Source organism: Equus quagga, chromosome 4, assembly GCF_021613505.1.
Source record: "Equus quagga isolate Etosha38 chromosome 4, UCLA_HA_Equagga_1.0, whole genome shotgun sequence".
In the NCBI taxonomy this organism is placed as follows: Eukaryota; Metazoa; Chordata; class Mammalia; order Perissodactyla; family Equidae; genus Equus; species Equus quagga.
In genome coordinates this window covers 64461846-64476933 of record NC_060270.1, presented here as the reverse complement: position 1 = coordinate 64476933, position 15088 = coordinate 64461846, and the positions used below count along the sequence as shown (strand labels likewise).

Genomic DNA, 15088 nt, shown 5'->3' with positions numbered 1-15088 from the left:
GGAGAACAAAAACCAAACCTTATTTCATTAGGAATTTAGAAAGAAATCATATTTAACTAAGAAGAAGTCTACAGACACATGTCCATGTGTTGTCTGCACTGCTTTTTCAGGAATACAGAAGAGGAGAGAAAGCTAAAAGTTCAAGAATCCAGGCAACTTTATTCCCCTTTGTTTAGGACCAAGGTAGAGCTCCTATCACTTACAGTGTTGCAAGACTCTGCCCAGTCTTGGGATCCCAGAACTTGATCGGCTGTTGACTATCTTTACTTCCTGAAACAACTAACCCTTTTGTTGGATGCCAGTCTACACATTTCACATCAGCACCATGCCCTGTAGGAAACAAGTTAAGATAAAAACCTAATCAGTCATACACATTTAAAGCAGGACTCCATTCTAATTCAAACCAAAGCAGAGAAATTTACTCAACATTTTGATCCTAGTGTTTAGTCATCTTAAACTTTTTAAAAAGACTCTACTCTTTTTATCTGGAAGACTTTTGGATATAGCAACCTCTCCTTCTATGCCAGGATGCACAAGAGCCATTACTCTTCTCTTGGAACTAAGCCCATCTTTTCGCTTACTTGCTGGAAGGCCAATCAAGACTTTTTGGAAGCTACACATCTTAAGCCCCCACATATAAAGCTTTACAAACTTTCCACGCTGTACCTGGATTATCCTCAGCACTAGGCACAATTCCTGCCATTCACTTTAGTTTTCCCACTATGCAGTAGTCCTTACAAGGCTAAAGATCAAAAGTCCTAAATTCAGGTTCAGACATCACCACTTTCTACACGTGACTAGGAAAAATGTATTCCATCCTTCTGATAATAAAAGCTATGCTGCTGAGTGCTTACTATATGTTAGGCAGTGTATTGAGCACTTATAAGCACCACCTCTTTAAATCCTCACAAAAGCCTGAGGAAAGTATTGTCATTATCTCCATTTTACAAGTAAAGAAATAGAAGGACTGGAGGGGTTAAATAACATGGCCTAGATTCCAAAGCTAGTCAACAAGAAGGAGCTGGAATCTGGACCTGGTCTACAGGATTCCATAGAGAGTTCTCTTAACCACTGTGCTAAAGCATGAGGTCACTTCACAAATGTAACAGATTAGCTGTTACTAAAAATCACAAAAGCAAAAATCAGAATGTATAAAACTGAAAGAAATTAGTATGATTTTTGAAAAACTGAGTGCTGTACAAAAAGACCCTCAAGAGTATTTTTTATAGCAAATGCACTAAGAAGCAAGTGAGGAGTGAGGTAAAGAGCATTTGGAATAGCTCCTTCTCTAACCTGGATCAAATCCAACTTCTATGAATTTGGGAGAGGGAAAGAGGAAGGCTATAGAAGAATAAGAAAAAAGGGAAGTACAAAAAAAGAGATGGTTCTAGAGGCATTGAAAAGTGAATTTGCACCAACTCAGAAGGGGAGTAATGCCCACCTCAAATAGGCAAGAACTTATCGAAAGACAATATTCCATGCTGGCAAGGATGTAGGGAAATACCAGCCATCTGGAGAAGAGTTTGGCACTGTGTATCAAAAGCATGAAAAAAAGCGCATATCCTACAACCCAACAATCCCATGTCTCAGAATTTATCAGAAGGAAAAAAGGGATGTCCAAAAAAATTTGTTTACAAGAATGTTTACAGATTTAGTTACTTTTAAATGTCCTTGAATAGGAAATAAATATATTACAAAATAAATTACAGTATGGTATATGTGCTCAAGGGAATATGATGCACCTACTGTAAATGATCCTATAGATAATAACATAATTAGAATATTCATACTAAGTTTACTTAAAAAAAAACACCAGTACAGCATTCCTAATGCCATCACTGTAAAAGGCAAACAAATTAACAGCATGAGTTACAGTGTGTGCACATCTGTATATGGAAGACAGGCAAAAAGTCTAGACACCAAACTGTTAACAGACATAACGTTAAGCTGAGTGGTGGTACAAAGGCGACTCTTATTTCTCTGTGAGTTTTCTGTTTTTATATTCTCTACAATGAACAGACAATATTTTGTAACTGGGATGTGAAGGTGGGAAAGAGGAAGGGAGGTTTTGTTGTTGCTTTGATTTTTTATTAAAAAAAAAAAAGAACTGAGAATAGAAAAACTGAATAGAAATACAACTCAGTCCCCCAGTCCCTTGCTCGCCTTAAGAACTTTTAACGTTATTAATGATTTGATCCTAAAAAGACATGACCAGGGAATTTAAAACTTTATGGGCCACTATCACCTAAAATTAAATATTATGTATAGTTATGTATGTATTTTAACCAAATTTGAGTGGAAAATGCGTGAGAATGCACTTTTAAAACATGATGCACTGAGCAAAAAAGTGCACGTTCTCAGCAACCATCTCTACCTTCACCTTCTCTGGGACACTTTTATTACATAAAGTAGATCTGTTTAGTTTAAAGAAGTATAAGCAAAACCAAAGGAACAACAAAATATATTTTAGCTGCTTTAATTTTGTTTTCTAAAGTTTTCTAAAATGTATTTAAGTAGAATTCAAAAAAGTGAGGAATCCCATCCACCCTTTTCTGTTTTAAATGAATTTACCCGTAGCCATATAAGTCACTAACATAAATCAAACTGATGGGTACTGATTCTTGGATATTATTTTATTGGTCACTGTCCTTAATGATAAAAATAATACCATGAGTAAACACACACACTTCTTATGTATGGTAATATTCGAGGCAAAGTATGTACACTGACTCTTCACTTTACATATGAAGATTACAAAGCACAGCCAGGTTAAATAGCTTGCCCACAATCACAGTTGAAATATGGCAGAGCAGACATCTGAATGCAAGGAGCTGGCCCCTGAGCCAGTGCTCTTAATGCCTATTTCTATACTGCTTTGGTAGATGTGAAAAGGTCAGTCTAAGAGTCACAGGAGGAAAAGAAAACAAAAATATGTGCCATCCCGTCTGCTTCTATGTGCATAAAGACTCACTGAAGGATGGCACAGAGCACACAGCAAACTGTGAGAGGAGGGGACCATCCAAGCCTTTACAACATTTACTTGTATTATATACTTTTAAAAAATTAAATACAAATAAATAAAATAACCTAAGAAAATATGTGCAAAAAACTATGCCACATGCTAACATTTGTAGCTTAAAAAGAGACACATACACACACATATACAGAGCACATACATACATTTGCCGAAAAATGCATAAAATGAGGGGCTGGTCCCATGGCCTAGTGGTTAAGCTTGGCGCAGTCCACTTCGGCAGCCTGGGTTCAGTTCCCAGGCGCAGACCTACACCACTGGTCAGCAGCCATGCTGTGGTGGTGACCCACACACAAAATAGAGGAAGACTGGCACAGATGTTAGTTGAGGGTGAATCTTCCTCAACAACAACAAAATTTTAAAAATGCGTAAAATGTGTCTGAAACAATACGCCAAAATATGATAACTGCCTCCAAGAAGGGGAACTGGGTAGCAGGGGAACAAGGGTAAGGAAACTTCACTGTATATGGTTTGGTTGTTTGTAAACACTGAAACGTGGGAATGATTTACTGAGAAAACATTCAATTAAAAAAATTTAATTTACTCAACAGTGAATTGATTACCTCTGGAAAGTGGGTATGAAATCATTACAAGTAGCATATATCATTTCTATAATTTTTTGCAAATGAAAAAGAGGAAAAATAAATAGATTAAACTGACAGAAGTAAATTGATATGCAACTGCTTCCTTCTTCAGGGAAAAAAAGAGTTCCTAGATTCCCAATGAAGTAACAAGAACTATCTGTGTTTTTTTGTTTTTTTAATTGACATGGTTTGGGTATTTTTTGGTGTGTGTGAGGAAGACTGGCCCTGAGCTAACATTTGTTGCCAACCTTACTTTCTTTGTTTTTCTCCCCAAAGCCCGATCACATAGTTGTGTATCCTAGTTGTAGGTCCTTCTAGTTCTTCTATGTGAGATGCTGCCACAGCATGGCCTGATGAGCAGTGTGTAGGTCTGCACCCAGGATCCAAAACTGGCAAGCCTCTGGCCGCTGAAGCAGAGCATGACAACTTAACCACTACACCACTAGGCTGGCCCCACAAAAACTATTTCAAATTATAAAATTCTACATTCTTATGTCAATATAGATACATTTAGACCCAGGAGAACCAGATAATAAAAATTTATTCTAAGAAAGTGAAAGATTTTTTTTAACTTTTACATTTAAAAAATGGTGTTCATAATAGTGAAAGAGTGTAAACAAATTCTAGAAGCTGAATGATTAAATGAACTTCGCCATAGCCAAAAAACAGAAGAAACACACAACTATCCAAAATGAAGATTCTGGAAATGAAGAAAAATGCTCATGAAACACAGTGAACCTTTAAAATGAAAACAAAGGGGCCAGCCCCAATGGCCTAGTGTTTTAGTGTGCTCTGCTTCAGCAGCCCAGGTTCAGTTCATGGGCACAGACCTACACCACTCTGTTAGCGGCCATGCTGTGCTGGCAGCCCACACACTAAAAAATAGAGGAAGATTGGCACAGATGTTAGCTGAGGGTAAATCTTCCTCAGCAAAATAAATAAATAAAGGGCAAGCAAAATAATGCATACACAAACTATATATATGCTGTGACAATGATTATAAAATGTGCATGTATAATTAGAAAAATGTAGATATGGATAAAGAGGAAATGAAAATTATATTGGGATAGTGGAACAAAGGTAAAGTTTTCCTATTCACATTTCCTCTAATGTTATATTGTGCTTTTAACCATAAATAACATGCATTAGATTTTTTATATGTGTGAACTTGTTGATATGTTTTTAAAACGAGAAGTAAAAAAGACACTGACTGCAAGTTACTTTGCTAGGTTAATATTTTCTATCAAATTAGCAAAAGTTAAATCTAGTGACACACAGTGTTAGTAAGAGAATAACAGGCACTCTCATCTATAAAGGTAAATTAGTACAACTTTTGGGGGGTGCCGTTTGGCCACGTCTAACAAAATGTTAAACACTCACAGCCTTTAATTCTGTAATTCCTCTGCTGGGAATTTACCCTATGTCTGTGGCTGTAAAAGCACACCAAGACTTATGGATAAAGGTATTTCTTGCACCTTGTCTGAATTGCAAGACCAGAAACAACCTAAATATGAATCAATGAGGGGTTATTTATGAAATCAAGGTATATCCATATAATGGAATACAATACAGCTGTGAAAACTGAGGCAGAAAGAGGGAACTTTTGGGGATGATAGAAATGTTACGTATCTTGATTATGGTGTATCTATTTGTCAAAACTCATAGAAGTGGACACCTAAAAATGGTGAATGTTACCATATGTAACTTATACCTCAATAAGGCTGACTTTTAAATTATATTAGAAGAAAAATAAAGTATAATTTAGTCCTATTCATACAAAAGAAAACTTGCGGCCAGCCTAGTGGCATACTGGTTAAGTTCGCAGGATCCAATTCAGCAGCCCAGGTTTGGATCCCGGACATGGACCTACACACTGCTCATCAAGCCATGCTGTGGCAGTGTCCCACATACAAAACAGATGAAGACTGGCACAGATGTTAGCTCAGCAACAATCTTCCTCAAGGAAAAAGAGTAAGACTGGCAATAGATGTTAGTTCAGGGACAATCTTCCTCACCAAAAAAAAGAAAGGAAGAAAGGAAACTTAAGCTGGTAGTAAGTTTTTTAAGGAGAAAACATGCTATGAGAATAAAAAGGCATTTACTCTTCTGTACTACTTGAAGTTTCTAACATGTGCTTTTATAACTTTATTTAATGGCAACTGTCTTTGGTTTCCCTCTATTCAAAACTGAATGGAACAACTGATATCTATTAGTGCCTTCATTTGCCAATACAGCACTAACCAGTGCCTGTGGTCCCAGGAAGATATGCTTCAGAGCCTCAGCGGGGATGCGTGTTTTCACTGACAGGTCTTGGACTCGGTATGGCTGTCTTAAGTTTCAAGGATATTATGGGTCTTGTGAGCCGGCATGTCATACATAAACACTTAATCTTATATAAATTATTATCTCAGAGAAAAATGATTGAGTCCCAAAGACACGCATTTATCGATTTCAACCATTAACCCTAAAGAATGCCTCTACAGTAATTTTCATCATTTCAAAGATCCAGATTATCAGGATGGAATCCTTCAAAGTTCTTTGTGATCCCCAAACATGGAGATTCCAAGAATGTAGTATTTGCAACGCTTAAGCAAGTACAGACTGTTTTTATGGCCTAGCAACCTAGATATTTTAGTACTAAAAACATCTTGCTAATGGCTCAAGATTTCAGGACTAAAAACTTCTGGCCAATGAAAGATCAAGTATTTTTAGAACTGGTATTTAATGAAACTTTTCAGAATCAAGCTTGTAAAAAGTATGAAGATAAAACTCTCACCACCACCAAAGCTACTCCAGATACTACAAAGCGTAACACAGGAACAAGGTGTAGCCCCACAGGGGACAGACCAGAGTCTACAGGTGGACTGTAGTAAACACACACAGTCCTCGGCAGGGGAGGGACCAGAGTCTACAGGTGGATTGCAGTAAACACACACAGTCCTCGGCAGGATGGCGGAGCTTCAAAGGAAGCCAGCAACACAGGCACATGGGTACCAAGTAAAGGCTCCAAGATCCCTGGGAAAGGTCACAGTATTTTATCTGTACTTGACTTCAATTAGAAATGGAGGATATGCTCCAAGAAGATTTCAATATCAGGACTTGGAGTTGCAATTAACAAGTCCTAAAATTAAGAGATTCCAGTTGCAAATCATTATATAAAGAACAAGATAGTCATAATAAATCTGTGTGGAATCCCTGATAGAAGAGATAAAAAATATTTTCATCATCACAAAAAGTCCTAATGGACAACACTGATTTAGACTATAATTAGCCATTTTAAAGAAAGTCATATCATTTTTATTCACTATCTCAGTTATACAATGAACACCACCACAAAAATTATCTTCAACTGAGACTAGAGCTCAGAAGACCTGCAATTTATCCAGTCCTGTAATTTTTATGTAAGAGAACAGTGAGGCCTAAAAGGGTTAAGCCAGTGGCTAGAGACGGCCCAGATTTTCTTCTTCCCGTTCCAATCTTCCCTTCACCTCACTAAATATAACACCCAGATGAAGTGACAGAACAGCTCCTTTTGTTTTGTTTCATTTAACAGTCAACTGTCACTGTCTCAAACATAACTGAGGTTGTAGAAGACAAACCTGTGTACGCCTTTCCATCTCTCAGAACCACACAAGAAAAGAATTTAGAGATAAAATCTAAAAATAAATAAGAATCACATCTTTCAATTATCTGAGAAGTAATCAGATTGATTCTGAGGACCAGGGTCTTGCTAAGAATGAAGGAATGTGGCAACCATGACCTAACTCCATCCAAAGAAATTCCAAATTAATCTAACCATACCAGCTTACTTTTAGAGGTTGAGCCTTGAGGGCAACGAATTTTGCATCATTTCTTAGCTAGCTAAACATTCTCTCAGGGTCCTAGCTAAAGGAATAGTGACAGAATTAGCATCTCTTCGAGACATGGGGCATTGCTTTGTGGATTAACCTGTGTGTGACACACTAGAATTGTTTAATATTATTTCATAATAATGATTTGCAAAGAGCAACCATTAATTTTATGTTAGAATTTATACTGAAAGGAGGCAAACAATTTTACTTATTGCACTTGATCATTCTTCCACACATTCATTTATGTGCTCTTTCACTCATTCATTAATTCAAAATAAGTGTGTACAATAGCCACATTTATTGGGCTCCTATTATGGGTGCTCAATCTATAAAATATGTGATTACCAAATAAAATGAGGATTGAACACTAAGGAAGTATTTGCAGAATCACACAATCCAGTTACAATACCTTTCAAGAAAGCTAATACTTAGAATAAAAGTCTTCTGAATAAAGATTGAAGTGAAGCTAACAAAACAACAAATGCAGGTGTTTTAGAGACCTTTCTCCATAAAATAAAAACAGAAAAGTCTCTTTTTAAAAAAATGTTACATAACTATACCTGAAATAGCAAGGTAAAAAATGCAAAAAGATTTTTCCTAAATAATAATCAAATGTTTAATGTTTTTTTTTTTTAAAAGAGATCCTAGAAATACAACGCAGGGACTCCTTAATAAACCCTTAAATTCTAAGAATAACAGGATAGATGGTTGAGTCTTTAGATACTTGGTGAATAGTTCTAAACTTACTTTTGTAGAAAGTGGACCCTTCCTGTTTATTATTTCCTATTTCAGAACCATAAGGTGTACTGCAGTGAAGGCTAGAAGCCATAAAGGAATGAGGTCTGTTTTCAGACTCGTCCCTCATAGGAGGCGGTTCCCTGGCCTCTGTGAAGTGGATGTCACCTTTGTGCCCCTGCGCATTTTCTGAGAACCTCATCTCTTCTCCACAGCCTCACCAGATCCTAAAGGACCTGTTGCCCCACACAGGTCAACAGCCCTGCCTTAAGACAATGCATATGACCCCAAGGCTCGGTGAACAGTGTGAAAACCAATATATAGTTTTATTTGAAGATCAGAAATAGTGTTCATTTTCCCATTTTATTTTTCCTGGATCAGACCATTATATGAACAAATCTTAAGAAAAAGTTCTTTTATACATAACTTATAAAAAGTGCCAAGATTTTCTAATACAGGAAGAAAAAAAGCAAACATAATTCAAGTACCACCTTGTACAACATGAACAGTTGAAGAACCGTTATTCAAGAAAATGTGTCAAACATTAACAACAAACTCAGGCTACTTCCAGCTGTAAGAACATAAAATATAACAGATCAGTGTAAGGCAAACGTAATGTGTAGCCACAGTCCATAGCCAGAGACTTCAACAGATCAGTGGACTCAAGAATTTAAAAAATTAAGGAGCATAAGTAACTTGTACGCTGGTCAATGAATATGCAATTAACATTTTACTTTCCTTTTTTGCAAAATGATTTTAAACTTGATCCAACAGGCAACATCAACTGGAAGTGATTACTATTAGTATCTTTGTGATCTAAATCTAGAAAGTGACATTAGTAAAAACCTGTAAGATTTAATGGAAAGTCAGTTCTGGAAAGAGTATACCTCTAAGGCAGTGCTTCCACGAAGCGTGTTCCAAGCAACAGTGCACAGAATCAGGGGTGAAGGGGTTCTGTGGTCAAAACAGTTGGACAATGCTGAATTTTAAAAACTGGCAAGTTTCCTTCCAGGTCTGACCACCCTCAGTGCATTCAATATATGTTACAAATCTATAGTTAAGAATTTGACCAAGAGTCTTTCATCTCAGAGCACTTCCAACTGCCTCTGAAGACCAATGTGGGAAATTCTGAAATGCTAGCTTATTACATTATCTGGCAATGATGAACCTAAATTCAGGTAAGCAGACACCTCTTGGGAAGTGGTGGAAGGGCACTGGGGAAGTTCATGTAAAGGGAACTTTAACCATATATGTAACATGTACTTCTTTTTAAAAATTCAGAAATAAGTATGGCAAAAGGTAAGGATTTGACAGAACTCAGTGATAGCACAAAAGTGTTTATCAGGTTATAAAAAATTGTGAAATGTATGGTGTCAGAATAGCACCCAATATACAAACATAAAAACTCAAATGGAATAAAGAGGTAGATATGTCACAAATTTGCCAGCTTGCTACTTAACTCACATTTAATTTGCATAGGCAAGTAAAACGGTTTCTATTTATTTGTACCATGTATTTTACACAGAAGATCAACAAAGGCTGACCTAAAAAAACCGTCAAGTAGGTTAAAAATTGAAATTAAGCATACACTTCATAAGATTAATGCCATGTAACTACCTCTGACATCCAAGTGAAAAAATTTTTATGAATATATGACTAAAATATAATTTCAGAGTCCAAAAAACATACAAGTATATTTGCTAAAACTTACGTGTCAGACTGCTGGTAAATGTATACAATAATGTGGGAGAAAAGCATAATTCTCATTTGATTCAAGTTTAAAAAAACGTATTCAGAAAAATCTTGAGGATTATGAGAGGGAGAAAAACAATGAAATGATTGATACAAGAGGAAAAATCTACCTCCGCCCCCCCCCCAACAAAATGTTGCCTAAAAGTATATAGAATGTGTGTCAATCCCCTATATTCTTCAGTTACAATAATCACACAGAAGCAACTTTGCAGCATGTTTTGTGCCAAACAGCAATTTCCCCTTTGTTGGCTTTTTTAAAACTTTAAAGTATTCAAAAAATACAAGGCTATTTTGGAGAATATTCACCAAAGAAGCTTAAAGAGAAGAAATGCAATAACCAAATATTCTTTCAACCTCATTGCTATTGTACTGTCCCAACTGCCGGATGTTAACAACCAGTATTATAAAGCACGTCAGTCTTTTGCCTGAGATGGTAGACACGTGGTGTCCCACATACAATGCAGAGACCAGCAGCAAAGTCCTTTACAAGAAAGGGTGCACTGGTGTGTGTGTGTGTAATTAGATAGTCAAAGGTTCTCTAGTAATCATTTCTGCACACATTCATAATCTGATAGCAATATACAGATGGTATAATATTCTTTTAAAGGGTCAAGAAAAGAAGCACATAGTCATTACTTCAAAAATTAGAAAGAAAATGTAAAAACCAAAAAAACCTTTAAAAGAATGATGGGAGTCTGGCAATAGCAAGACTACCAGAAAGAGCAGTGCCTATGCGATACTAATAAGAGTTATTATTGGTCAACAGTGAAGAGAAGCCATGACCGAAACCCCTAGTAAAGAAGAAAAAGCAGAACCAAAACGGAAAACAAGACACATTTTAAATATTTTAGGGCACTTCTAGGGTAACCCTTCCTTCTAAAAACAAGGTAAAAAAGTAAACTGCTTCACCCTCAGTTGGCCAGACTAAGGACACTGTTTTTTAAAGTTGAAAGTTTAGATACACAAAGGCAACAAATAATTCTGGCCAGGGTAGAAGTATAAGTAATTAACCCCATGGGAATCATGGCCATTGCACACCAGCAACTGTACTTGGAATCTCTGAGCTTTGCCATCATCTTCTTGGGTATATTGCACACTTTTGGTCAATGTGGCTCCCTATATAATCCTGTCCCACTACTACTACTCACCTCTTCGAAGGAAGGCAGGCAAACAATGGCAGACTTACATAAATTTACCTGTCTTGGGACAAGGAGGTTATGTGAACCCCCAAATACCGCTGGGGGCGGATGGCTACCACATGATCCCCAACAGACAGTGTAATTTCTAGCTATTATAAGAACTTTTTCTATAAATGAATAATCTGAGATGGCATTACACTCAAAATGGATCTTGATAATTATCTCCATTCCTGTTTCAAAGCAGAAATAAGATAACTGAGAAAACCTCAACCTGAAGCTGGCTATATTATAGTATCTAGTTTCCATCATACTAAAAACACAATCCAATAAAATAAATATCCATTAGTCCATAGTGATATAAATACATAATTGAATAAATAAATAAGAGGAGAAGAGTTGAATCTCTCATGCACGGAAATTCCAAACAACTTCTGTACTTATTCCACCCCCAAGGATGTGGACCTTTAACTCCCCACCCTTTAAGTGTGGGCTGTGCTTCATGACTTCCTTCCAAAGAGTACAGTATGAAAAGCAGGAAGGAGTAGCCTGACACTGGAGGGCTCTGACAAACATCTGCCTCAACCTGGCGTTCAAGGTCAACACCAAGTCGTGTTGATACTATGTACCCCTGCTCTCATGTGATGAAAATGGCACTTTACCTCTGTGATATTCCTCCCCAAATCCCATATAACCAAAACCAATCAGGAGAAAAATCCCAATTGAGGAACATTCCACAAACTACCATAAAACTTCTCATCAAAACACTGGCTGCAAGAAGGCAGTGGAACAAAATCTTGACAGTGCTAAAGTGCGGGGAAACTCTGAATCTAGAATCCTCTATCCAGCCAAAGCCTCATTATAAACCTAAGCATGAAATGAAGATACACAATAAATTTTTTAAATTTTGCCCACAGATCTCAGAAACTAAAAAATATTTACCATTCTAGAAATGTGGAGATCAAGTAATGCTTATTAGGAAATGTTAAAATCCAAACAAGTTCAAATTAAACCTAACTTACTATAAAGAATACCAGTATTTCCTTATGGAGGTGTTTAAAATCTGCCATCTTCTTGTACTTTATTGACTATTGAATGAATGAATGAATGAATAATGAAAAGCCCAGAGAGCAAAACTACATCTATACATACTGCACTAAAAACCAAAACTGTGTTCTTAGAGAAAACAAAGTTTTATTCTGCCCTCCTCTCTGAGCATCATCGAGTGAATCATAAAAATTCTCATTTCCATCTACAATCTACTATACTTTCCTCCCAGAGGAAGAAATAACCAAGATGAAATTAGCTTTGTCCAATAGGAGCACAGGTACAATGTCAAAACAGTTTTATTTGAAATCAAGGAAAGGATATGTTAAATATAATTTAACTCATGTAAGTACTATGTTTAGTGCTCATATGCTATACAATGGTTAATGGTAAAAATTTTGGAGTATAACTGATGTTTAAATCTCAGATGTGACTTACTAGTTATGGCCGTATGTAATTTATTTAACTCTTGCTAAGCCTTAATATTTTCATGTGTAAAATGGAGATTACTCAATTATTGGGTTGTTTCAGGAATTAAAGGAAACATATGAAGCACTTAGCATCATGCCTAGCACACATTTTGAACAGTCAATAAATAAAAGCTCTCCTTTTAATCCAATCTCTGCCCTGAAAAAGCTTACCATGGGGATAGATAGTTCCACATAGGCAGTTATCCAGCAAGAGCCATTACTACTATGAACAGAGTATGGGAAAGCAGAAAATGGCTCAGTTTCATAGTACTTCCCCAAAGTGAGACTTCGTAAGACTTTGCTAACTTCAGTTTTCAAATGACCCCTGAGAAAAGAACATTAAGTTCACTAAGTACCAACATCCAACCCAAGTATTAGACTTGATCTAATGCCATTTCTCCCTCAGAAGTGGAAAACCTAAACTGGGAGCCATCATTGACTTTAGTACTTTGACTACGTTTTAGGTAACCAATAAAGACAGATAATACTTTGGATGTAACTACTGATTCCACTAGACTAAAATGTGGTCCTCAATAGTGAGATAATACCAATCACTTCCTTTCGTATTTATGGAGTAAATGTTTGATGATTTCTCTATACATTTTCTCCATTTTTAAAAAATATTAACTCATTTCTAGGGGGAAAAACCTATAGGAAAAATATTAGGTTTACCTCAAGTGTCTTTCAGTTATTTTAATTGATCACTTACCTCTAAATCTCCCAACACCATGGATTACCTTAAGCTTCAAATACATGATTAAAAACTTAAATATATAGCATTTCTTAAGAAATGGAGAAATAATAGAAGTAGGAAGAATACGAGAAGGGAAGTAAAGGGAAATTGTTTCAACGTCACTAATGTGAAAAGGGAATTATGTCTCGGAGTAAATCATGATTTTAGGACTAAGTAAAAAGATGTATGCAAGCCCCTTCCTAAATTACTTTCCAAGGTTTACAGTAGATGCACTTATTTCCCAAGACGGATACTGACCCCACATTTTATGAAAATTTTAAAACACTTCAACCCGAATGTGGGCATTCTCCAAAAATAGAGGGACTCACACTGAAGAATAAACCAGAGCAGAGAATAATAACTCCCCCCATACACAAAAGGCTGTTAGGGCTCCATGACAGCTCATGCCCACAGCTGTGATGCTGTAAAGAGAGTAACTGCAGAACTCTCCACAGAGCAACTTGTCGCAGCCCTTCCTGACTTCCCATTTACATGGAACAGCTGCCCTCAGCTAAGGCAGGACAACTGCTTTCTAAATGACAAAGAAAAGCTACGTCTGGGAAGAAACCCCAGAACAAGATTTAAGGCTGGAGAGGAAAGCAGCACAAAGCTTCTGGCAATGCCATACTACAACCCTGAAGGAAGAAAAGGTGAAGGGAGGAGAGAGAGAAAAAAGGGAGAAGGGAGACAAGATGGGAGCGGGAAGGAGGGGAGGGGAAGGAGAGAGAAGGGAAGACAGTTCCACCCAAGAGTGAAAAGAACCTATGCATTCCACCTCAGAATACAATCCACTTATTTCGGCAATTGTGGCAGTTGCCCATTTACTCTAAGACTGTCCTTCCCTACCCAGCTCGCTAAACACACACACACGCACGCGCATGCGAAATGAGGTCTACTATGCAGGGAGAAGCTTTTTGGGTAAGGAGACATACTCAACAGCAAAAGAACTGCAAGACAGCTACTTATACTGACCCATACTAATCTCCACTCAAATATTCGGCCAACCAAGGATCACTGGACATTTCAGAAAAATCAAACAGGAGGAAGAGAAAGACCAGGAAAAAGAAACAGATTAAGTGATCCTAGGGAAGACAAGTAGGAACAAAAGACCAAACCAAACACACACAATCACCTTAATTACTATAAGTTTTAAGCGGGATATTCATTTAAAACAAACAAATAACAGTCCACTATGAAAAATGAAAAGACTAGAGAACCACTCGGAGATCTCGGAAATTAACAATGCAATGGATTAAATAAAAAATTCATCAGAAGGGCTAAATAACAAATTGGGTATGACTGAAGATAGTACTCTAGAAGACAAAATAGAAGAAATTACCCAATACTTAGAGAAAAGGACAGACACAGAAAATATGAAAGAAGCCCAACATTCATATATTAAGAGTTCCAGGGGCCGGCCCCATGGCCGCGTGGTTAAGTTCGTGCGCTCAGCGTTAGCAGCCCAGGGTTTCACCGGTTCAAATCCTGGGCACGGACATGGCACTGCTCATCAGCATCCCACGTACCACAACTAGAAGGACTCACAACTAAAATAGATACAACTATGTACTGCGGGGCTTTGGGGAGAAAAAAGGAAAAATAAAATCCTTAAAAAAAAAAGAGTTCCATAAGACAAAGAGAGACGATGGGAAATGATAATCAAAGGAAAAAAACCCTTTGAGATGTGAGATCACAGATTAAAGCAAGCCAAGAAAGATGAAGTTTAAAATACTTACACCTACAGTA

At 37.0% G+C, this 15088-nt stretch overlaps 1 protein-coding gene across 2 annotated transcripts in view; it reads right to left on the bottom strand.

Annotated features, from left to right (window-relative positions):
* The window catches only part of WDR33 (WD repeat domain 33), a 96476-nt gene that overhangs the window by 18674 nt on the left and 62714 nt on the right, over positions 1-15088 (bottom strand). For both annotated transcript variants that reach the window (XM_046659392.1, XM_046659393.1), the window contains exon 8: positions 204-330. In XM_046659392.1, coding sequence (XP_046515348.1) covers positions 204-330 — 127 coding nt within the window. The remainder of the gene's footprint in view (positions 1-203; positions 331-15088) is intronic.